Source organism: Notamacropus eugenii, chromosome 5 (assembly GCF_028372415.1).
Source record: "Notamacropus eugenii isolate mMacEug1 chromosome 5, mMacEug1.pri_v2, whole genome shotgun sequence".
Taxonomy (NCBI): domain Eukaryota; kingdom Metazoa; phylum Chordata; class Mammalia; order Diprotodontia; family Macropodidae; genus Notamacropus; species Notamacropus eugenii.
This window is the reverse complement of record NC_092876.1, coordinates 311006063-311025229: the sequence shown is the minus strand read 5'-3', so window position 1 is coordinate 311025229 and position 19167 is coordinate 311006063. Positions and strand designations below refer to the sequence as shown.

General features: G+C 40.7%; 1 protein-coding gene across 4 annotated transcripts in view; it reads right to left on the bottom strand.

Moving 5' to 3' along the window:
- The window catches only part of GLI2 (GLI family zinc finger 2), a 394999-nt gene that overhangs the window by 276380 nt on the left and 99452 nt on the right, over positions 1-19167 (bottom strand). For 3 of the 4 annotated variants that reach the window (XM_072613380.1, XM_072613383.1, XM_072613381.1), the window contains exon 2: positions 16788-16959. In XM_072613380.1, coding sequence (XP_072469481.1) covers positions 16788-16929 — 142 coding nt within the window. In that variant the 5' untranslated portion in view covers positions 16930-16959. Of the gene's footprint in view, positions 1-16787; positions 16960-19167 lie in introns of those variants that run through there. The other variant, XM_072613387.1, reaches the window with a different exon arrangement.

Below are 19167 nucleotides of genomic sequence, written 5' to 3'. Positions count from 1 at the left end.
AACAAACCACTGTAAGCTAGGAGAATCTCAAGGCCTGGTTGGCTGCAAGGTAAGGTAGTACACAGTGGAAAGAACACAGGATTTAAATCAAAGGACCAGGGTTTTCATACTGACTCTGCCACTTACTGCTAGCTTGGTGACTCTGGACAAATTACTTTACCTATCTCCGTTTCCTTGTCTGTAAAATGAAGAGGTTGGACTAGATGAGGTTCCTTCTTGTTCTAAATCTATGTCCTAAAATAAACAAAGGGAACCAAGTTTGACACTTTCTGTATGACTCAGTGGAGTAATTAAGAGCTACAAGGTGAAGCCAAGGCAGACCTCTAGAAGTCCTATAGGACCATATCCAGCTGTATCAAAATATCTCACTGAGCTTAAAGTCCTCTTCTTTATACAGGGCAATGGACAACGTAGGTGCTCAATAAATGTTGTTGAACTGAATAAGATGGGAAAAACCCAGCTCCTTGGAGTTGGAATTTAAAAAGTAAGGATAGAAAGAACTACCAGGTACTTTGCTTCCTCACAGTCATCCTCTGGAATTCTTAGCCAACAAGAATCACTGAAACCAAATGGAGCATTAGCTGCCCTCTGAGGGGCATTAAGCCATGACACAGTGATATGGAGAATGGCTCAAAATCAACCTCACTTATCATGACATGACTTTTAAATCTTATGACATGAAGATACGAAACATCTGTTTTCATTTGTGGAATTAAACTTAAAACTGGGACAAGCTCTTGGACCATTAGACAGAAAGAAAAGGCCCACCAAAGTTAGGTACTCACTTAGGAAAGTAGCAATGACCTAGAAAAGAAAAACGTTTTCCTAATTTCTAATCTTGCCCTCCAAAATAGCCAATACCTTGAGCAAGTATTAGAAATTTATGAGTCAGATACTTCCAAAGTATCACTCTATAATCTGGCATTGATGTCAATCCAGAATTCAAATAGTTGTCTGCTAGAATTCCAATCCAACCTTCCATAAGAATGACACTTAAATCCCTCCCATAATTCTTCTCTAGACTCATATTACAAACCCCTTCCAGAATTCTGATTCTAATCTTTCTCCAGAATCCCACTGCAATTCTCCCCTCCCAGAATGTCACTATAAGCCCAACTCTGTCACCACTTCCAGAATCCCATTGCAAACAACCCTTTCCAAAGGTGTTTAGGTTTGTTTATCATAAAAACCAAAAGTAAAGGAACAAGTCCCTCAGCTCAGTTCAAAAGTTCCCTGTACCGGTACTAAAGAAACTCAGGAAATTCTGTCTTGGAAAGAAGGTCTATTATTGTTCAACTAAATCGAGTTGGTAGCACTTCGGGTTTCAAATTGTGTTTCTTCAAGTTTTTTGACTAACATATTTGGGGCATTTTGGAAGACTTTGCAAGGCTTGAAACTGTATAAAAAAGCTTTCCAACCTCAAGGAGGAAGGCAGAGGAGTAAATCTGTGTGTGTGTGTGTGTGTGCATACACACACACATATACACACATATGTGTGTACATATGTATATATACCATATGTTAATACATATTTCTGAAAAAAACCCAAAGATTTCAAGCCAGGACATGCTTCTGGATGGGGGATTTATTATTTATTATTAGGGGATTCAATTGGGTGCAAGTAGGTACATAGGACAACCAGAATTTTTTCCAGAATAAAAATCTAGGATTTAACCTACATCTCTTCTATTCAATTCCTTCTCTCCACTCAGGCTATTCCCATTATGACACAGTCCTGCATCACCTCATGCCTGGACTCTTGGTATAGGCTTGTGGTTGGTCTCCCTGCCTCAAGTGTCTCCCCACTCCATTTCATCCTCCCTTCAGCTGCCAAAGCAATTTCTCCTTCCCCAAAGCATAGGTTCCACGCCAACCTCCTAGTCAATAAACTCCACCAGCTCCGTATTGCCTACAGAATCAAAAGCATAATCTCTCTTTGGCATTCAAAGCTATCCACACCCTGACCCCTTCCCACCTTTCTAGTTTTCTTACACTTCCCTTTCCACAGGCTCTATAATCCAGCCTTGTATACATACACTTATGTACTGTTGCTTGGTCATTTCAGTAATGTCTGACTCTTCATGCCCCATTTGTGGTTTTCTTGGCAAAAATACATGTATATCTCTGTGTGTGCTTGTGTGCATATATACAAACACACGTGTATGCATGTATGTATGAACATGCATGCATGTATACATATATGTACTGATGTACTGTTGTTCAGGGAGGGAAGAGCAGAGGAGGGGAAACTCATTTGGTGTTTTCCTGACAAAGATACTGAAGTGGCTTGTCATTTTCTTCAGCTCATTTTACTGATAAGGAACTGGAGCGACTAGGAATTAAATGACTTGCCCAGGGTCACAAAGCTAGTAAATGTCTGAGGTTAGATTTGAACTCAGGAAGATGAGTCTTCCTGACCCTAGGTCCAAAGCTCTATCCACTGCGCCACTTACCAATGCACACATACATATGCATAAATAATATATACATATATAATATGGTAAATATAGACATAATAAATGTACACACCCACACATATACTTTAAATATATACACATAATGAATATGTACACACATATATACATGTATAATAAATACACATATACACTATGTATGTATGTGTGTATGTGTGTATGTATGTAATGTCTCCCCTTCACTAGAATGTGAATTCGTGGAAGATAGGAAGCTTTATTTCCTTTTCTTTACATCCCCAGCACTCTGCACAATACCTGCTGTACAGTAAGTTTGCTAGTTGACTGGCTGACTGCACAGTGATGCACAGCTTGCGACCTGCTGCTAATGCATGCCACAGGTACTGCTATGCTGGCCCTTCCCACTGCTCATCAATCCGTTAGTAACAAAGAGGCTGGGAAAAGCTACAAATGGCATGATGCTTCTGTTGTGTCACCCCTACTCAGAATCTTTCAGGGCTTCCCCAAAGTCTATAAAAAATAGTTCCAAACCTTTAGCCCTCCATGGCTTAGTCCTAAAAGGCTTTACGTCTTCCCTTTCTTTCACAGTTCAGCTCAAACTACAGGCAGTAGGATGTGGTGGAAAAAGCATCACATTTAGGACCAAAGAAACATGGTTTTAAGTCCCCTCTCTGTCACTGACAAACTGTTCACCTAAGCTGATCCTTAGCTTTCTTATTTGCAGAATAAAATGGTTGTGCTGATATGTCTCTAAGGTCTTTCTACTTCTAAACTTATATTCCTTCTCCACAAATTTGCCACCTCAAGTCCCTGGGGATCCCGTTCTCCTTTGAACTCCCTTAGTACTTACATTATTATGTGTGGCAATCTTTGCACACATGCATTGCCTTGAACAATGATGGTGGTTATACTACTAAAGGTAATATTCCCCACCAAAAAAATCCTTGCATTTGTATTTTCATAATAATAATAGATAGCGTTCATATAGCTCTTTAAGGTTTGCAAGGCACTTTACTAATGTTATCTCATTTTATCCCCACAACAACCCTGTGTGGTATTATTAACCTCACTTTATAGAAGAGAAAACTGAGGCAGATAGAGTTAAGTGAATTGCCTAGGGTCACACAGTCAGTAAGTGCCTGAGGCTAGATTTGAACTTCTGTCTTCCTTGACTCCTGGTCCCATGTCCTTTCCACTATATGATAGATAACTCCTTTATTTCTAGCTAGACTGGAGCCCTGAAGTCGGGATTATGCATGTATCCCTTGCACCTCATGGATAGGGAACACTCAACAAATATGCGCTGACTGACTGAAGATAAATTTTCCAAGTTGACACTATTACTAGGGTTCCACTTCTGAGTTTTCCCTTACAAGGAAGGGAAAAGAAGACAACGCTTCTCCATTAGTAACCATTCTCTTTGACAGCTGAAATTTCACAACTCCCTTCCACTCTGCCTCCTCCACTGTTCTCTCTGTCCTCTTCTGGTCTGGAAACAAAAACTTTTTCTGCCACACTCCCAAGAAAACTCCAAAAAGGGTTCCAAATAGACTGATGGAATATGTCAGAGGCATCAATAGCCAAAAGACACGATGCACTATGGTACAGAGAGAAAGGGCAGTGGACTAAAACTGAGAGCTTGGACTTTGAGAGTCATATCTTCACTGCCTGACAGATATTATAGCAATTCACCTCCCCTCCGTAGACCTCCATATCTCTAAAATAAGGATGTTAGCTTAGGAGATCTCTACCATCCTTTGGAGGACTAATATTCTGTCTCTTTCTATAGAGGTGACTAGGTGGTACAGTGGATAGAGCATTGGACCTGGAATCAGGAAGACTTGAATTGAAATAAATCTGGCCTCAGATTATATACTAGCATTGTGACCACGGGCTAATCACTGCCTGCCTTAGTTTTCTCAACTGTAAAATGGGGATAACCATAGCACCTCTCTCCCATGGCTATTCTGAGGATCAAATGTAATATTCATTAAGTATTTTGTAGGCACTTAAAAATGTTTGTTTCCTTTCCTCCTTCCCACGAAAGTGATAACTATATGAAGTGATAAGAGTTTTAGTCTTGGAGTCAAAAGATCTGAGTTCAAGGTCCAGCTCTGTCACTGTGACCTTACTCAACTTCTCTGACTTTCAATTTTCTCATCCATAAAAGGAGGATCATGATAGCTCCCACCTGAAAGGGTTTGTAGGATTTACAGTCATGGGATCATAGATGGGGATTTGGAAGGCGGAATCATGATAAAATGATAAGAAGCTCTGTACGAATGTTGGCTATGATGACAATCACTAAATCTTAGACTTAGTGCTAGAAAGTTCTTTACGTTGAACTTTCTCTGACGAAGACACTGAAGCCTGTAAAGGTTAAGTCATTTGCTCAAAGTCACAGAGGTAAAAAGTAGCAGTCAGGGATTTGAACTCAAATCTGTGATTCCAAAGTTACCTTCTTTCCTCTGAAACACTGATATTGAGGATGGCAAGGATGGTAATTTCCCATTTCTCCCCCGTAACACACCCCAATTTTGACAATGCCCTTCATTTCCATAACTTTACCAATTAGAACTCAACCCAAGAGAGGCACAGGTGGGGAAGAGTCTCTTGAATTAGAGAAAGAGAATCAAAACAAAAAGCAGAAAGTGATTTTCTATTGCACAGAAAACTGAATTCTTCAAAGATGGGGGCTCCCAGATTTGATCCCAGATCTGATACCCCAAGTCCTAGCCCTCAGTGACTGGGCCTGAGGCTTGGGTGAAGGCATTGGCATTCAAGGCCATTTCCTCTGCCACCTGCTTGACCTGGAGCTGAGTCCCAGTGTTTAGGCCAATGCAGCTGCAAAGCATTCAGCCAGATCCAATCAATTATTTAGTGTCAAAAAGAAGGCTTAGTCTATGTGATAAAAGACTAGATGTTACCGGAGGCTTGTTCCCCTTTAAAGTGATTTACACCATTTGCCTCCTGAACTTGATTCCCTTAATGTAACTATTTACTTTTTCAGTAATGGCCTTCTACTTTGGCTATTTTTAGGAGCATTCTGGAACCTGCAGAATTTCCTGGTTTGGGTTTTCACAAGTAGAAAAGAGAAGGTAGCTCCCAATTCCTGGCCTTCTTCAAACAAGTACTGACACTCCCTTTTCAATTTGCAAAAGATGGGTGGCCTGCAAGGATTTCTGGGAAAGTAGGAATCAGAACGGTTTGGCTGTCCTTGGTCCACCTGCTAGGAAGCAAGAACACAAGAGCCCTGTCCTTATATAGTCAAACCAAAGTTAGAAAAGAATGGGTCTGGCCAGCTGAGTGTTGTCTGCACTACTGCGGTTTGATGGGAGGCACTACTATTGTCTGGCCGCCTCGGAGACACAAATTGATGTCACATTCACTCCTAGGAGGTCTTCAGACTTTTTGATGCATATACATGAGTGGAACATGGCACTAAGTTTTAGATCTAGAGGCGGGACCTTAAAGATCAACTGGTTCAACCCCCACATGTTGCAGATAAGAAAAATAAAACCCAGAAAAATCCCTTCCATATATGCTGCAATCCAATGACACAGAGTTCCCTGCTATTCCTCGAACAAGACATTCCACCTGAGACATAGCAGGAGCTTAATAAATGTCTGTAGAGTGGCTGATTTGTCCAAGATCACTAAAGACAAGGGAATCCACTCCAGTGCTCCACTGTACATAAGACTAGCCAGTGAAAAGACCATGCCTTCCCAATGCAGAAGAGGGAGGCTCAAGACACAGGTTGGTACACGTGGCACAAAGGTTCTGCTGGGGTCAACCTCTGCTAAAGCTGTAAAACAGACAGAATTTCTCTTTAGTTCTTTCCATCTCTCCTTTAGGGGCCTTTTGCCATCTTTTCATTATCTCCTTCCTTCCCAGAGTATCTGCATTTTTAAAGAAGGATCCCAGAAGACACCTTGCTAAATACAAAGGTATAATTGCCAAATAGTAGCATGCAGGCCCTGAATGAAGAAGACATTTTGAATCGTAGTAGGTTTCCTGGAACCCCTTCCATCATACCAGCATAGGGTCATAGGAAGGGACCTCACCGATCAAAGTCCAATCCCATTTTCTTTTCTTTCTTTTTTTTCTTTCTTTTTTAACAAATAAAGAAACTGAGGTCAGAAAAGAGAGGTCGCAAGGACATTTGCCCAGGGTAAATAGATAAGCCAGGATTCTAATGCAGGTATTCTGACTCCAGATTCAATGTTCTCTGCAGCTGCTATTTCAGTATAAGGCCAGATTGTGAGTTCTCCTGGGTTACTCAAAGAATTTAAGAAGTCATCTTCTAGACTCTGGTCTAGAACTTCTGGGTTATTAGCCAGGGGTACAAAGATTTCCAAGAGGAGAGATTTCATGGGCAAGCAATCTATGAACTTGAATGGGAAAAAATTATATATTTATTTCAATATAATCAGTTTCCTTTGTGATCCTTTACATGTTATTTTAGGCATTTAAAAAATTATTCTGAGAAGGGGTCCATAGGCTTCACTAGAGTGCCAAAGGGGTTCCAGACCCAAAAATGGTTAAGAATCCCTGTTTCAGGTCATTCTTCTTTCTCAGGACAAGATCCTACCTAAATATTCCCCAAAGTCCTCCTGTTCTATGAATGAGAATAAAAAAACAAGGCATTGCAAATGAATCCCTTATCTGATCTAGGAGCTTTAACCACCTCTCATGGTTTGAAACTTCCAGATTACTCATAAACAGGGTTAGAGAGTCTCTGCACCTACAGTAAGCAGTGGCAAAAACCTCAGTTATGTCTGATTAATACAGGTCTCCAAGAGCCAACTGCTTCATTCCCAAGATAAAAATCCCTTCCCACAAGCCATTTTGGCAACTCTTCCCTTCCTGTCCCAACTATGGCCATACCACCCAGGAGGAAAAGGCAAACTCCCCCTAAGCTGCTGTTGCTGTCAAGGGGAAAAACCCAATACACCAGACAGGGAAGTAATAAGTAAAGCAAGGAGTGAGAGAACCCAAATAGTATGAGTGCTAGGACCTAATTCTTGGACATTTTCTCCCCATAGTTTCAGCTTCCTCCAGGCACTGGTGGAAACAGGTCCTAGCCTTCCTTTTTTCCCTTTTCCTGCCCCCAAGTCAAATCAAATCCAGTAAGCATTTATTAAGTTCCTATTTTGTGACAGATATGATGTTAAAGGATCCAAAGAAAGGGAAAACAAAGCAACAAAGCAAAAAAATCCCATAGTCTGCTCTTAAGGAGTTCGCAGGGGAGAAATCATGCAAACTACATACAAGCAAACTAACCACAGGATAAACTGGAGATCATCTCAGAGAGAGGGGGCTATCAGGAGTGGGGATTGACATCTCATACATACACAGAGGTGGTAGTATCATTCCTCTGCTCCCAAACTGCCCACTTAGTGAAGTTCAGACATCTTCTCCTGGCATTCAAGGTCTTAGTCATATGTCACCACATGACCTTTCCATCTTGATTTCATATTGGTTCCTTCCATGAATTCTATGCTCTAGCCAGTTGGACAACTGTCTCCTCTAAAGATTACCTGAATTTTATAATCGCCATTCCTTTGCTTTCATTGTTTCCCTAAGCCTGGAATATCCCAAATCCTCTTCTTTGTGTATTGAATTCCAACACATCTTTAAAAGCTCCATGTACCTGTCATTTCCTCCAGGAAGTTATATTACCAAATCCCCTAGAGAGGGTCAGTAATGAACTTTCCCCTTCAGGTCCTCACAAAGCCCCTTTATCTGTGCTTCACTAATTCACTTATATGGCTTTTATAAAATTACCATAGTTACTCGTATATACATTCTATCTCTCTACCAGACTATATTCTCTAAGAGGGCAAGGACTATGCTTTATTGAAATGCTCCCCCTCACACCTAACTCAATGCTTTGCACATGGCAGGTGCCAAATAAGTGTTAGAAGAATCAAATTGAAAAGCGTCCTAGAGTCAGCAGAGATGTAAGGATTATCCAATCCATTATTCTCCTCCCTTCTGCAAGAACAGTCATAACATTATAGCTTTGGGGTTAGGAAGGACCTTGGACATCATCTATTCTAAACTCTGCATTTGACAGATGAGGAAACTGAGGCCTCAAGAGGTTCCTTGAGTCTTACCTGAGTGCTTCTGTCCCTTGGCTCCCATGATTTCCCTCTGCTCCAGTGCTCTATGCCCCCCTAACCAGCCTTCAAAGTCTCATCATGTGGAAGGCCTTGGGCAAGTTCCTTAATAACTCTAGGTTTCAATTTCTCTTTTATAAAATTGGGAGGGTTGGGCTAGATGCCCTCTAGAGTATCTTTCAGCTCTAAATTCTTTCAACTCTAAATTTATGATCCTATAACCCTTATCTCAAACTCTGTCTCATCTATTAACTTCTTCCTGATCATCCATCTCACCCTTTATCCATTTCTCCTTCAATAAGTAAGCATTTCTTGACTATGATTCTCCATATGCTCCAACACTCCAAAAGGAAATAGCAAGGTCTTGACCAAAGTGAATTATGGTAAGAGTAGGCAAGGTTCACTGAGCTTTATCCCATGCTTATCCCATTTATACCTGTCCTTGCCCTACTCACATTTCCCAGTACCTGACTCCTAAGGAAATGCTGAGCTAAATCAAGCTTTAACCTAAGTCACGTGGATTTTCTATTGCCTCTGTCCAAAGGAGTCCCTTGGCACTGACTCATAACCCTAACTGGACATCCCAGAACTATGAAGTTCAGTGTCTTTCATTACACCCACCCATTTATACAGAAAAGATGCACTAGTCCTGGAATTCCTCTTGGCCCACCTTAGGACTTCCCGCATTCACGCCAAGTGACTTGTTTGACTTCATTATATACAAGTATTTCCATAGATCAGAGGCAGTGAGACCTGGGCCACTAACATAAAATAAATTACCACCCCATGATAAATGGTTCTATTAGCAATCCAGATTGTTAAACTCCGATATAACAGAACGGAGGGAGCCGGGACCCATCTATTCTCCCTCCGGCGCATACTGAGTTGTAAATAGGTTATTTTGTGTGTAAATAACACATTAAAACGCAGCATTAGCTGTGTCTTTTGATAGAGAAGAAATTGTTACAAATAAATAATTCCGGACAGGAATGTAAAATAAGCCAGATTTAATAGTGCATGCCTGGTGTAGCCGTGTTAAACATGACTAAAATGATAAACCCCAGAATATACTAATAGTAAACTATGTTCTGACATCAAAGTAATGAGGCTGTATTTTTACCAAGCTTAAGAAATGCTAAAATTAGTTTTGACAGAGCCAGACGTCAGAAAAATGTTCCCAACATAAACACCATCAATTTGGGAAGTTGGTGTTTGGGCTGGGAGGGGTGTCCATGTAGGGGAGCACACTAGATCCTACTCCCCATGAGTAGTTACCATGGGGGGAGTAGTAAAAGCCACTGTCTGGGAATGGGCAGACCTAGGTTCTCCTCTATTTGCTAATAATAGGTCATTTGGCTTTGGGCAAAGTGACTTCACCTGTCCTGGCCTCAGTTTCTTCATCTTTATCAATGAGGCATTAGTCTACCTCAAGTTGAAGTTAACAGTGGCTCTCCAAGAATCATCACTTTCCTTAGGCTTTTTAAACCCTTGGTATTCTTAGTGTTTGAGAGACACTCTCAAACCTTTCAGCCATTACCATACTGTTGATCACAAAATATTTATGTGAGTAACTCCAGAGAAGGGTGGCCAGGATGGTGAGAGGACTGGAAAACAGGCCATCTGAGAATCATTTTATCTTAGAAAAGAGAAAATTTAAGGGGGACATGATAATAATAATAGCTAGCATTTATATAGAGCTTTAAAGTTTTCACAGCACTTTACAAATATCTCCTTTTATCCTCAAATAATCCAGAAAGGTTGGTGCTATTACCCCAGGCTAGAGGGGTAAGGGATTCAGGTGGAAGGTAAAACACTTGAGCTGGATTTTGAAGGATGGGTAAGTATCATTTGGATCAGAAAGGAGAGGCATACCAGGGTCTGGAAAAGAAGGCATGAGAAACCCTGAAGAGATGAGTCTAACCAGAGAAGACGGTAGAAGTCCTGATCAGTAGAGGGACATAAGGTGGATAGGTCAGTTTTGTCCAGACCATGAAGTGACTGGAGGACCAGGAGAGGAGGTGGGATTTGATAAGCTAGGCAATCACCATTTAAAAACTTCAAATCACCCCCTGAGCTTTCAATCACCTCAGATACAAGAGCCTATATATGATTTCAAACCAAGGTGCCCCCTTAGAGATCCCAGCTATGAGGGAAGTACTGGGACAATTTTCTGTGGATAAATGAGAACTTTTTGAAGGACCAGACCCAATTCTATCAAGATATATAACAGGAATTGATCATTTGCCAAAATAGGATTTAAAAAAAAGAAAGTCTTAGGGAGGAGGGACCTGGTTCCAAGAGTCAAATAAGAATAGTTTCCAACCTAATAAAACCTGAACAAAAGTGTATTTACAATAAAGAAATGTATGGCTCTAGCAGAAAACACTAAAGAAAGTCTTGAAACCTAGGACTATCTAGGGAATAGCAAAAAGCAGAGCAAGTTTTAATCACCCTGGTGGGACAACTTTTGGAACTGGGAATTTGTATATACTTTGGCATCAACTGCCACCCATTGTCATCATCCAACTAGGCAATTACCACACTGACAAATGAATGATAGTTGTAATGGACTTGGACCAATAAGCAGAGGCCATTATGAGAACAGTATCAGGTTCATTTGAGTTCTATGTACAAATAACAGACACAATTCTTGACTCAAACCTAACCAATTTCTCATGCAACTAATGCTGCCATGTAGCAGGTACACAAGTACTAACATAACTTCAGCTTGTACCTTACCACCAACAGCCTAGCATAAAAAATTCTGTTCCAGTGTCTGAGTAACAATTTTCAAGCTCATAGGCTTAGCTACCACCTGATCAGCCTGATCCCACCTGGGAAATAAGGAGAATATTTCTCCCTATCAACCATCCCCATTGGAGGGGCTATGTGAGATCTGCAGGGTGTGCTTTCCAAAATTTCATTTCAAGTTGAGATTAAACTCCTATCTCTATGCTGGAACGCTTAATCACAGGGAAGAAAGAATGCAGTCTTCCTTTTGTTAAGACTCCATCCCCAAATGCACAGCCTTAGCATTTTAGATCATCCCTAACCCTGGGAGTTTGGAATTGGTAGGTCTCTCTTTCCCAGCTGAGGGACACAGAACTCAATAAAAAAGAGAATAGCCAAAATCTCTTTGGCAAGAAGACATCCTTTTTCAGGGGGAAAGCACGACAACATTTGGATGGTTTCTATATGAACGAATGAGAAACATCTGAATCAAATTGCCTTTAAAATTACACAGTTTTTTAAATTAAAGGGGGAAAGATCCTTGGGCCAAAATGTGTTTTTAAGGATTTATGGAATCCAGAGTGTCGGACCAGCAGCTAAGGAGGCCTGGGGAAGTACTTACCATGGAAGAAGGCTTTGCCCAGCTTTCCTCTCATAAGCTGCTTTTAGTTGACACTTAAACCTAACTTTAGAATTTGTGTGTGTGTGCACATGTACATGTGTGTTTTAAATTCTACACACAATAGTACTTTATTTTTTCATTATTTATTTTCATTGCCAGGGAAAATGAACTCTGGTGTGTTTGGCACTTTCAAATATGCTGGGAACAGTAATGATCAGGTGGGAAAACCATAGTCTTGGAAGAATTAGGCACTACTCAGAACAGTCACTACCTTGTTGGCTGTGAGACCTTGGGCAAATCACTTAACTGGACTTCAATTTCCTCATCTCCATCTTCCAAACAAGCTGTTCTACTTACTTCACAGCAGCATTGTGGGGGTCTAAGAAAATCCTAAATGTGAAGCCATTTTCAAAAGTGCAAACAAATGCAAGAAAGTGTTACTATGTTTTAAGAGCCATTCTGTTTGAGAGAACATATGTTACTATATTTTAAGAGAACATAATTGCTTAGATTTTGTGTTACAAAGCTGAAACCTATGTGTAGGAAAATAATGTCTGGCTAAGGATCTGAGAATCATTTGTTCTTTTGAGTTAATAATGGCAGAATCAATGACTGTAATGAGAGCCCACCATGAGAACAGCCCTCTTCCAAGTCATCTGGTCTCCCTCTTTACATTAATTAGATCAATCTTATTTTGTCTGGGTATCCCAATCCTGCCCACCAGAATGAATTAGCTACATGGTCACCTTTGCAATACATCCAACCCTCACTCAAATGATCACTCTAAACTATCATCTCATCTCTGGTAAAATCAACCCTGCCCAGGGGGAATCTTCAGTTTAATAGGGGAATCTAGAAAGGTAAAAAGTTTTCCTGTGCCAAAGGAAGGAATGGTGGAATGTTAGGCTTAATGACCGGCAGTGGGGAAAGTATATGGGGGATGCGGTCCATTGTCCTTTAAACCATGCCTTCATGTAGAGAGCTACCTATGTGAAAGGTCTACTCTGGATCTGGCATTTGTCATGCCTCTGGGTACTTTAAAGGGGTTTACTAACACATCTCTCCTGCCTGAGTTGTAGGATTTGCTCTTTACATCTCATTACATAATACTTTCATCACACCTCTCCTGACATCTTCAAACATTCCCTTTCCAACCTCTAGACTTCGTTGATAATAAGACAAGAAATGTTAGGCTTGTAAATCATTCATTCTAAAGCAGATAACTTGATGCAAATGCAGGAGACAATATCATAGACTTAGAAAGAATCAACTGTGTTATGAGGCAGAAACTGGAAGGTTTGCAAATCATAGAACAATTGGACCAAAGGGACACTAAAAAGTTAACAGTGAAATTATGGAAATCGACTGGTCCAAGTCTTCGCCTCCAGGTAAGCATCACCCACTCCCTTACAGATAGGGGGGGTAATTACTGTATCTTTTTCTGAAATGTCTGAAATCTGTGCTCCAGCTAAACTAATCTACTCACTATTTCTCAAACAAAATGGACAGCTTTCCATTTCTCTGCCTTTATATGAGGTCTCATCCACCTAGGATACACTCCTTGCCCTGTCTTTGCATATCAGAATCTTATTCCTTCATGATCTAGCTCAAACATTACCTCTTGTGAATCACAGCATTACAGACCAAGAAGGAACTTAACCCAATTCATCCCCAAACTGGAATCCTCTTTAAAACATTCCTGACAAGTGGTTATCCAACCTCTTCTTGAAGCTCACCAGGAAGGGAGAATCCCCAACATCCCAAGACAGCCTAGCCATTTTGGGTCAACTTTCATTGTTAGGAAAATTTTTCTAACAAATCTGCTTCTCTTCAACTTCCAGTTTCTGCCCCCAGTTCTTGCCCAAGCAGGGCCAAGCAGAATAAATCTAATCCCTCTTCCCCCTAACAAACCTTCTAATTCTTGAAGTCAGACATCATATCCCCACCCCCACCCCCAAGTCTACTCTTCTATAAGCTAAACATTCCCATTTCCTTCAATTAATCATCAGATGCCACATTCTCAAGTGCTCTCACTTTCCTGGTTGTCCTCGTCTGGACACACTCCAGCTTGTCTATATTCTTGCTAAAATGTGATCTGCTCAGGGCAGAATACAGTGGAATTATTACTTCCTTTGTTCTAGACACTATAGCTCTCTCAGAGCTGGCTAGTATTACATTATCTTGTTTGGCTGCTACAGTTACGCCATTGACTCTAACTTGAACTTGCAGCCCAGTGCACTAAAGTCCCTAGACCTTTTTCCTACTAATTACTATGTAGCCATGCTTCTTTCATCCTATATATGTCAAGCTAATACACTGAGTGTAACTTCACATAGAATTTTGCTTTTTTCCCTGTTAAATTTCATTTCTTTCAGTTGAACACAGTATTCTATGACCTTTTTGGAACCTCTCTGTCATCCAACATCTTAGCTATCCCTATCAGTTTCATATCCTCTCCAGACTTGAGAAGTTTACCTTCTACACCCTCATCCAAGTCACTGAGAAGAATGCTGCTCTCAAATCTTTCTGGATTACCCTTAGAAACCTACAAAAGAGACGTTTCCCTCCCCTGACTTCTAGATCGCATTTTGTACAACTGAAATGACACTTCTAACAATATACCACCTAATTCCAGTTGCATGTGTGCACATAAATCTCTCTTTTGAGCCACACATATATCAGCGTAGATGTAAATGTACAGATAGTAAATGCATAGGTAGAAGTATATGTCTACATGCGTGTATATGCATATGTATATGTGTATATGGTTTCCTACTAGACTATAGCTCCCTCAGGGCCAGGACCATATAGTGCCCAGTACACAACAAGCACTCAGTAAATTTATTATTGTATGTGTAAATATTCCAGTGTATAACCATTCTTTAAGTCACTGTCACCCAAGATACAAGAGCATCAAATGCATTTCCATAAAGGGAAGGAAACAAGTTTTTCTCATGGTTCATGACTTGACTGTCAATGAACTCCTTCTATATATTTTCTCCTTTCCATTCCACATTTGGTCCATACTCTACACAGAGTTATGGCTACAATACAGTATCTGGTACCAAAGATGCTTCTCCCACCCTCAAAAGTCTTTTCCTTAGTTAACCTGAATTCAGTCCAGAGATCTCATGTGTAATTTAACTTACCACTTAAAAGGAGACTCAACCTTGTCAGGAATATCCAAATCTAGAGTTAGACATAAGCAAGGACCACCAATGGATGATGTCATACCCAACAGGAAAATATTAACTTCTCATTGCCTTGACTTCATTTCTGGAGAACTCTAGCACTATAGGAGGCCTATATTATCTTTAACCCTTATCTTGTGTAATCTAAATAAATCTGATTTAGGTCACAAATAGGGATGCAAGAAAGTGTAAGACATGAAGAAACACATTTTGAAAATCCATACACTATGATACATGAAAGGACATTTCAGGCAAGGAGGGCAATTGTTTTGAGAGAACCCTTTGAGAAGTTTTTCTCTCTGGCTTAGAAATTTTAACTTATACCCCTTATTCTTGAGTCAATGATGGCTGATGATCACATATCTCCTTATTGGCATCAAACATTTAACCCATCCCTTTTTCTCCCTTTAATTTTGGAAGAAAGGACAAGAACTGGACCTGTGACTTCACTGGAAAAGGGAACACCCAGTAAGGAAATTTCCTTTATCAAAGCAGAATGATATCTGCTCTACAACCTACAGTTAGAGAGATGCTAGGGGCACCAGGAGGTTAAACGGCTTACTCAGGGTCACAAAGATAGTATATGTCAGCAGAAGGACTTGAACTCATGTCTTCCTGGCTCCAAGACTGCCTATCAATGTAGTAGTGTCTTTTCTCCTGTTCATTCTAACACACACATACACACATACACATACACATACATACACACGTATGTGTGTGATATATGTAGGTATGTATATATGTATGTGTGAGCGTGTGTGTATGTATGTGTATTTGTATATGTGTGTGTTTGTAAGTATTCCAACAACAAAGCTATCATAACTGAGAGTCTCTGGGAGCTTTCCCTACACTTAAGTCCCCCAAATCGACAACTTCAGCTTTATTGTTCCCCAAGCAAAGCATCAGTAAGTGGGAGGAGGAGATGTATGAGGGATAGGAGTGCTTGTCTAGGACTTTTACACTTTAAAGCATGCAGCCTAAATCTGGTCATTTTAAAGCAGCATGATTAAATGAATGGGAGAGTGGAAGCAATCTAGGTCTTTCCATTCCTGACAGAACAGAAATAGTTTTGTGGTTTCCAGATGGACTACCCAGAAACAAGGGGAGGTCTCCGAATGCCGCCAAACTTTCCCAAAGCGATATTGGCACTGAGAAGTGGAAACCATAGAGTATCTTTTAGGCTGTAAAGTAAGAGGCTGCGGTTCTTATAGTTCTTCTGTTATAATTAGCTTGGCCTGAAATTCACCTAAGGATACCCAATCCCATACCTGACCCTTTCATTACAGCCTGGAGAACCAGGAGACAATTACTTTCCAAAACAGTCAAGAGATGGCCAGGAAGCACAGAATCACAAATCTCCCTAAAAACATCTCATGAGCAAACTGAACTCAGTCTGAGTGTCACACCCAGACCCCCACCCTCCCAATCTTCTGATATCCCAGGGCTTCCCCCTGGGAGTTTGTGATAGCCCAAATCTCTTAGATCACAGATGGCCTCCTAAGAGGGGGAAAAATTCTCAGACTGTCAGTCAGGGTGCTTGGGAATTCCCCAGAGCAGAGCCCTCCTCCTCTCTTTCCCTCAATAAAATCAGCATGCTGGCCTGATGACATCTGCCACCATTCTAATTAAATTCTAACAGGCTAATGAAAAACACCCCTGCTGCTCTCAAAGTGTGCAAAGGATAAAGTACCTCCTTGGGCAGTTGCTGCTGCTGCCGCTGCCACAGTTAATGGAGAGGCTTTCTTTCCTGTGTTGGTAAAACCATTCCCCTCCAGAATTGCAGTTTTGGCTTCTTTCTTCTCGGCAGCAGTGGTTGAGGTGGAAGTTTCCATCTTAGACACTCATATTCCTCCGTGTCAAGACTAAACGGGAAAAAAAAAAATCATGATTAGCAACGCTACTACCAAAACCCCATCCATGAAACCTTGACCCAGATTTACAGCCTCACGTTTTCTAAAGTAACCAACTTCATTCTGTTGTTCCTGGGATGATGACTTTCATTGATTACAATTATTATTACTTCTCGAACCCATCAGGTCTTGAACAACAGCACCAGGAACATTGGTTGAATATGACTACCATTTTTAGCTGGACCCAGGCACCAAGTTCCTGACTCAATGGTAGGTACCATGTAGAACCATCTTCTGAACTGGTGTTAGAAAGTAATATATTCAAAGAACCGTAAAGTGGACCTTTGGGCTCACCGAGATCAATCTCTTCATTTCACAGATGAAGAAGCTAAGGCATATACAGACTGTGAAGTCAGCATGGCACCACAGATGGAAGACTGAACTTGAAGTCAGAAAGTCATAGATTTAGAAGTAGTAGGTACCTTAGGTATCCAGATCAGAAGTTCTCAAAAATTTTGTTCTCAGGATCTCTATATACTCTTTAAAAAATGAGGACTTCCTAGAGAACTTTAATTTATGTCTATCAATATTCACATTAGAAATTAAAGTATCGTACTATTATGAAAAGTTTTGACTTCTCAGATCCTCCCTAGGGGTTGGGGAGGGGGGGGGAGTCCCCAGACTATACTTTGAGAATCTAGATCTAGATCAATATCCTCAGTGTTAAAATGAGAGAACTGAGACCCAGAGAGGCTGAAGTTTACTTTGTATCCCAAATGCCCAGCATTGTGCCAAGCAAATAGTGATTGCTTGATGATAAATGGATTGCTCTACTTACTGCCCATAGTCACACAACTGGTAAGTGGCAGGTCTGGGATTTGAAACCAGGTCATCTACCCTGAAAGTCAATGCTTTTTTTTTTTTTCTAGGCTAGATTCCTTTTGGTATCTGCCACTTACTGGCTACATGATGTTAGATAAGACAAGTGACCTCTTAACAGGGGTGGGGAACCTGCAGCCTTGAAGCCACATGTGGCCCTCGAGGTCCTCAAGTACTGCCCTTTGACTGAATCTAAACTTGACAGAACAAATCCACTCAATAAAAGGATTTGTTCTGTAAAACTCGAACTCAGTTTAAGGGCTGCACCCAAGGACTTAGAAGGTCACATGTGGCCTCAAGGCCGCAGGTTCCCCACTCTTGGCAGTTTCCTCATTGGTGAAATGGGAGAATTGACCTATTAGAACATTAAAATTCCTTTCATACCATAAACTTATAAACCAATAAGTGTCTTGCTCAAAGTCACAGAAGTGACGGATAGTAGGGTCAGGACTGGAACCCAGGTTCCTTAACTCCTGGAGTTCCTCCTCTTAGAAGTTCTTTCAGTTATTTGAGGAGTTTATCTGTAGTTATTCCCACTTACTGAGATGAGAATTACTACGTATATTGAATTATTGCTTTTGTTACATTATGGCTAGGTTATAGATACCATCCAAGGGTCTTGTCATTGTATTGCAAGGGTGGAAGGGACTTCAAGAAGTTATGTAGTCAATCTCTCTGCCCTAGAATAGTCAAAACAATTGAACTATTTTTTAAAATTTCTCAAGGACCTCCAAAGGAAAAAAGGAGATATCACAACCTCCCACAGGCACTCGTTCCAATGTTAAAAAGTCCTTAATGGTCAGGAAATTCTTTCCTATATCTAACCAAAATGTAAGCCAATTTCCTCCTTTTTTGTTACCCCTTTGGAAAAGAAAGAAAACAGCTGTTCTCTTTCAGTCAGAAAGTCTTTCCTAAACCATCTCCTCTCCCTCCAAAACAATCCCTTGACCCCAATTACCAGGCAAAGCAAAGTTAGTGGGACAAACTGATTCTAATTTCAAGGGAGAAATTTTACAGATCCAAGTCACAGAACTTACAGATCCAGAGTCACAGAACTTAAGAGCTGGAAGATCATATCCCTAATTTAATATATAAGGAAACTGAGCCCAAGTGGGATGAAATGAATTTAAGGTCCCCCAGGCACATAGAGATAGGGCCAGAACTGGAAACCCAGCCTCAAGACTCCCCCCAAAGATTTTTTACGCTATTATGAATTGCATACACGGTAAGGAAAGTTGAATTAGTCAAAAAGACAGAGATGAGAGAGAGACAGACAGACAGACAGAGAGACAGAGAGAGACAGAGACTGAGACAGAGAGAGAGTTCAAAACCATTCTGTCC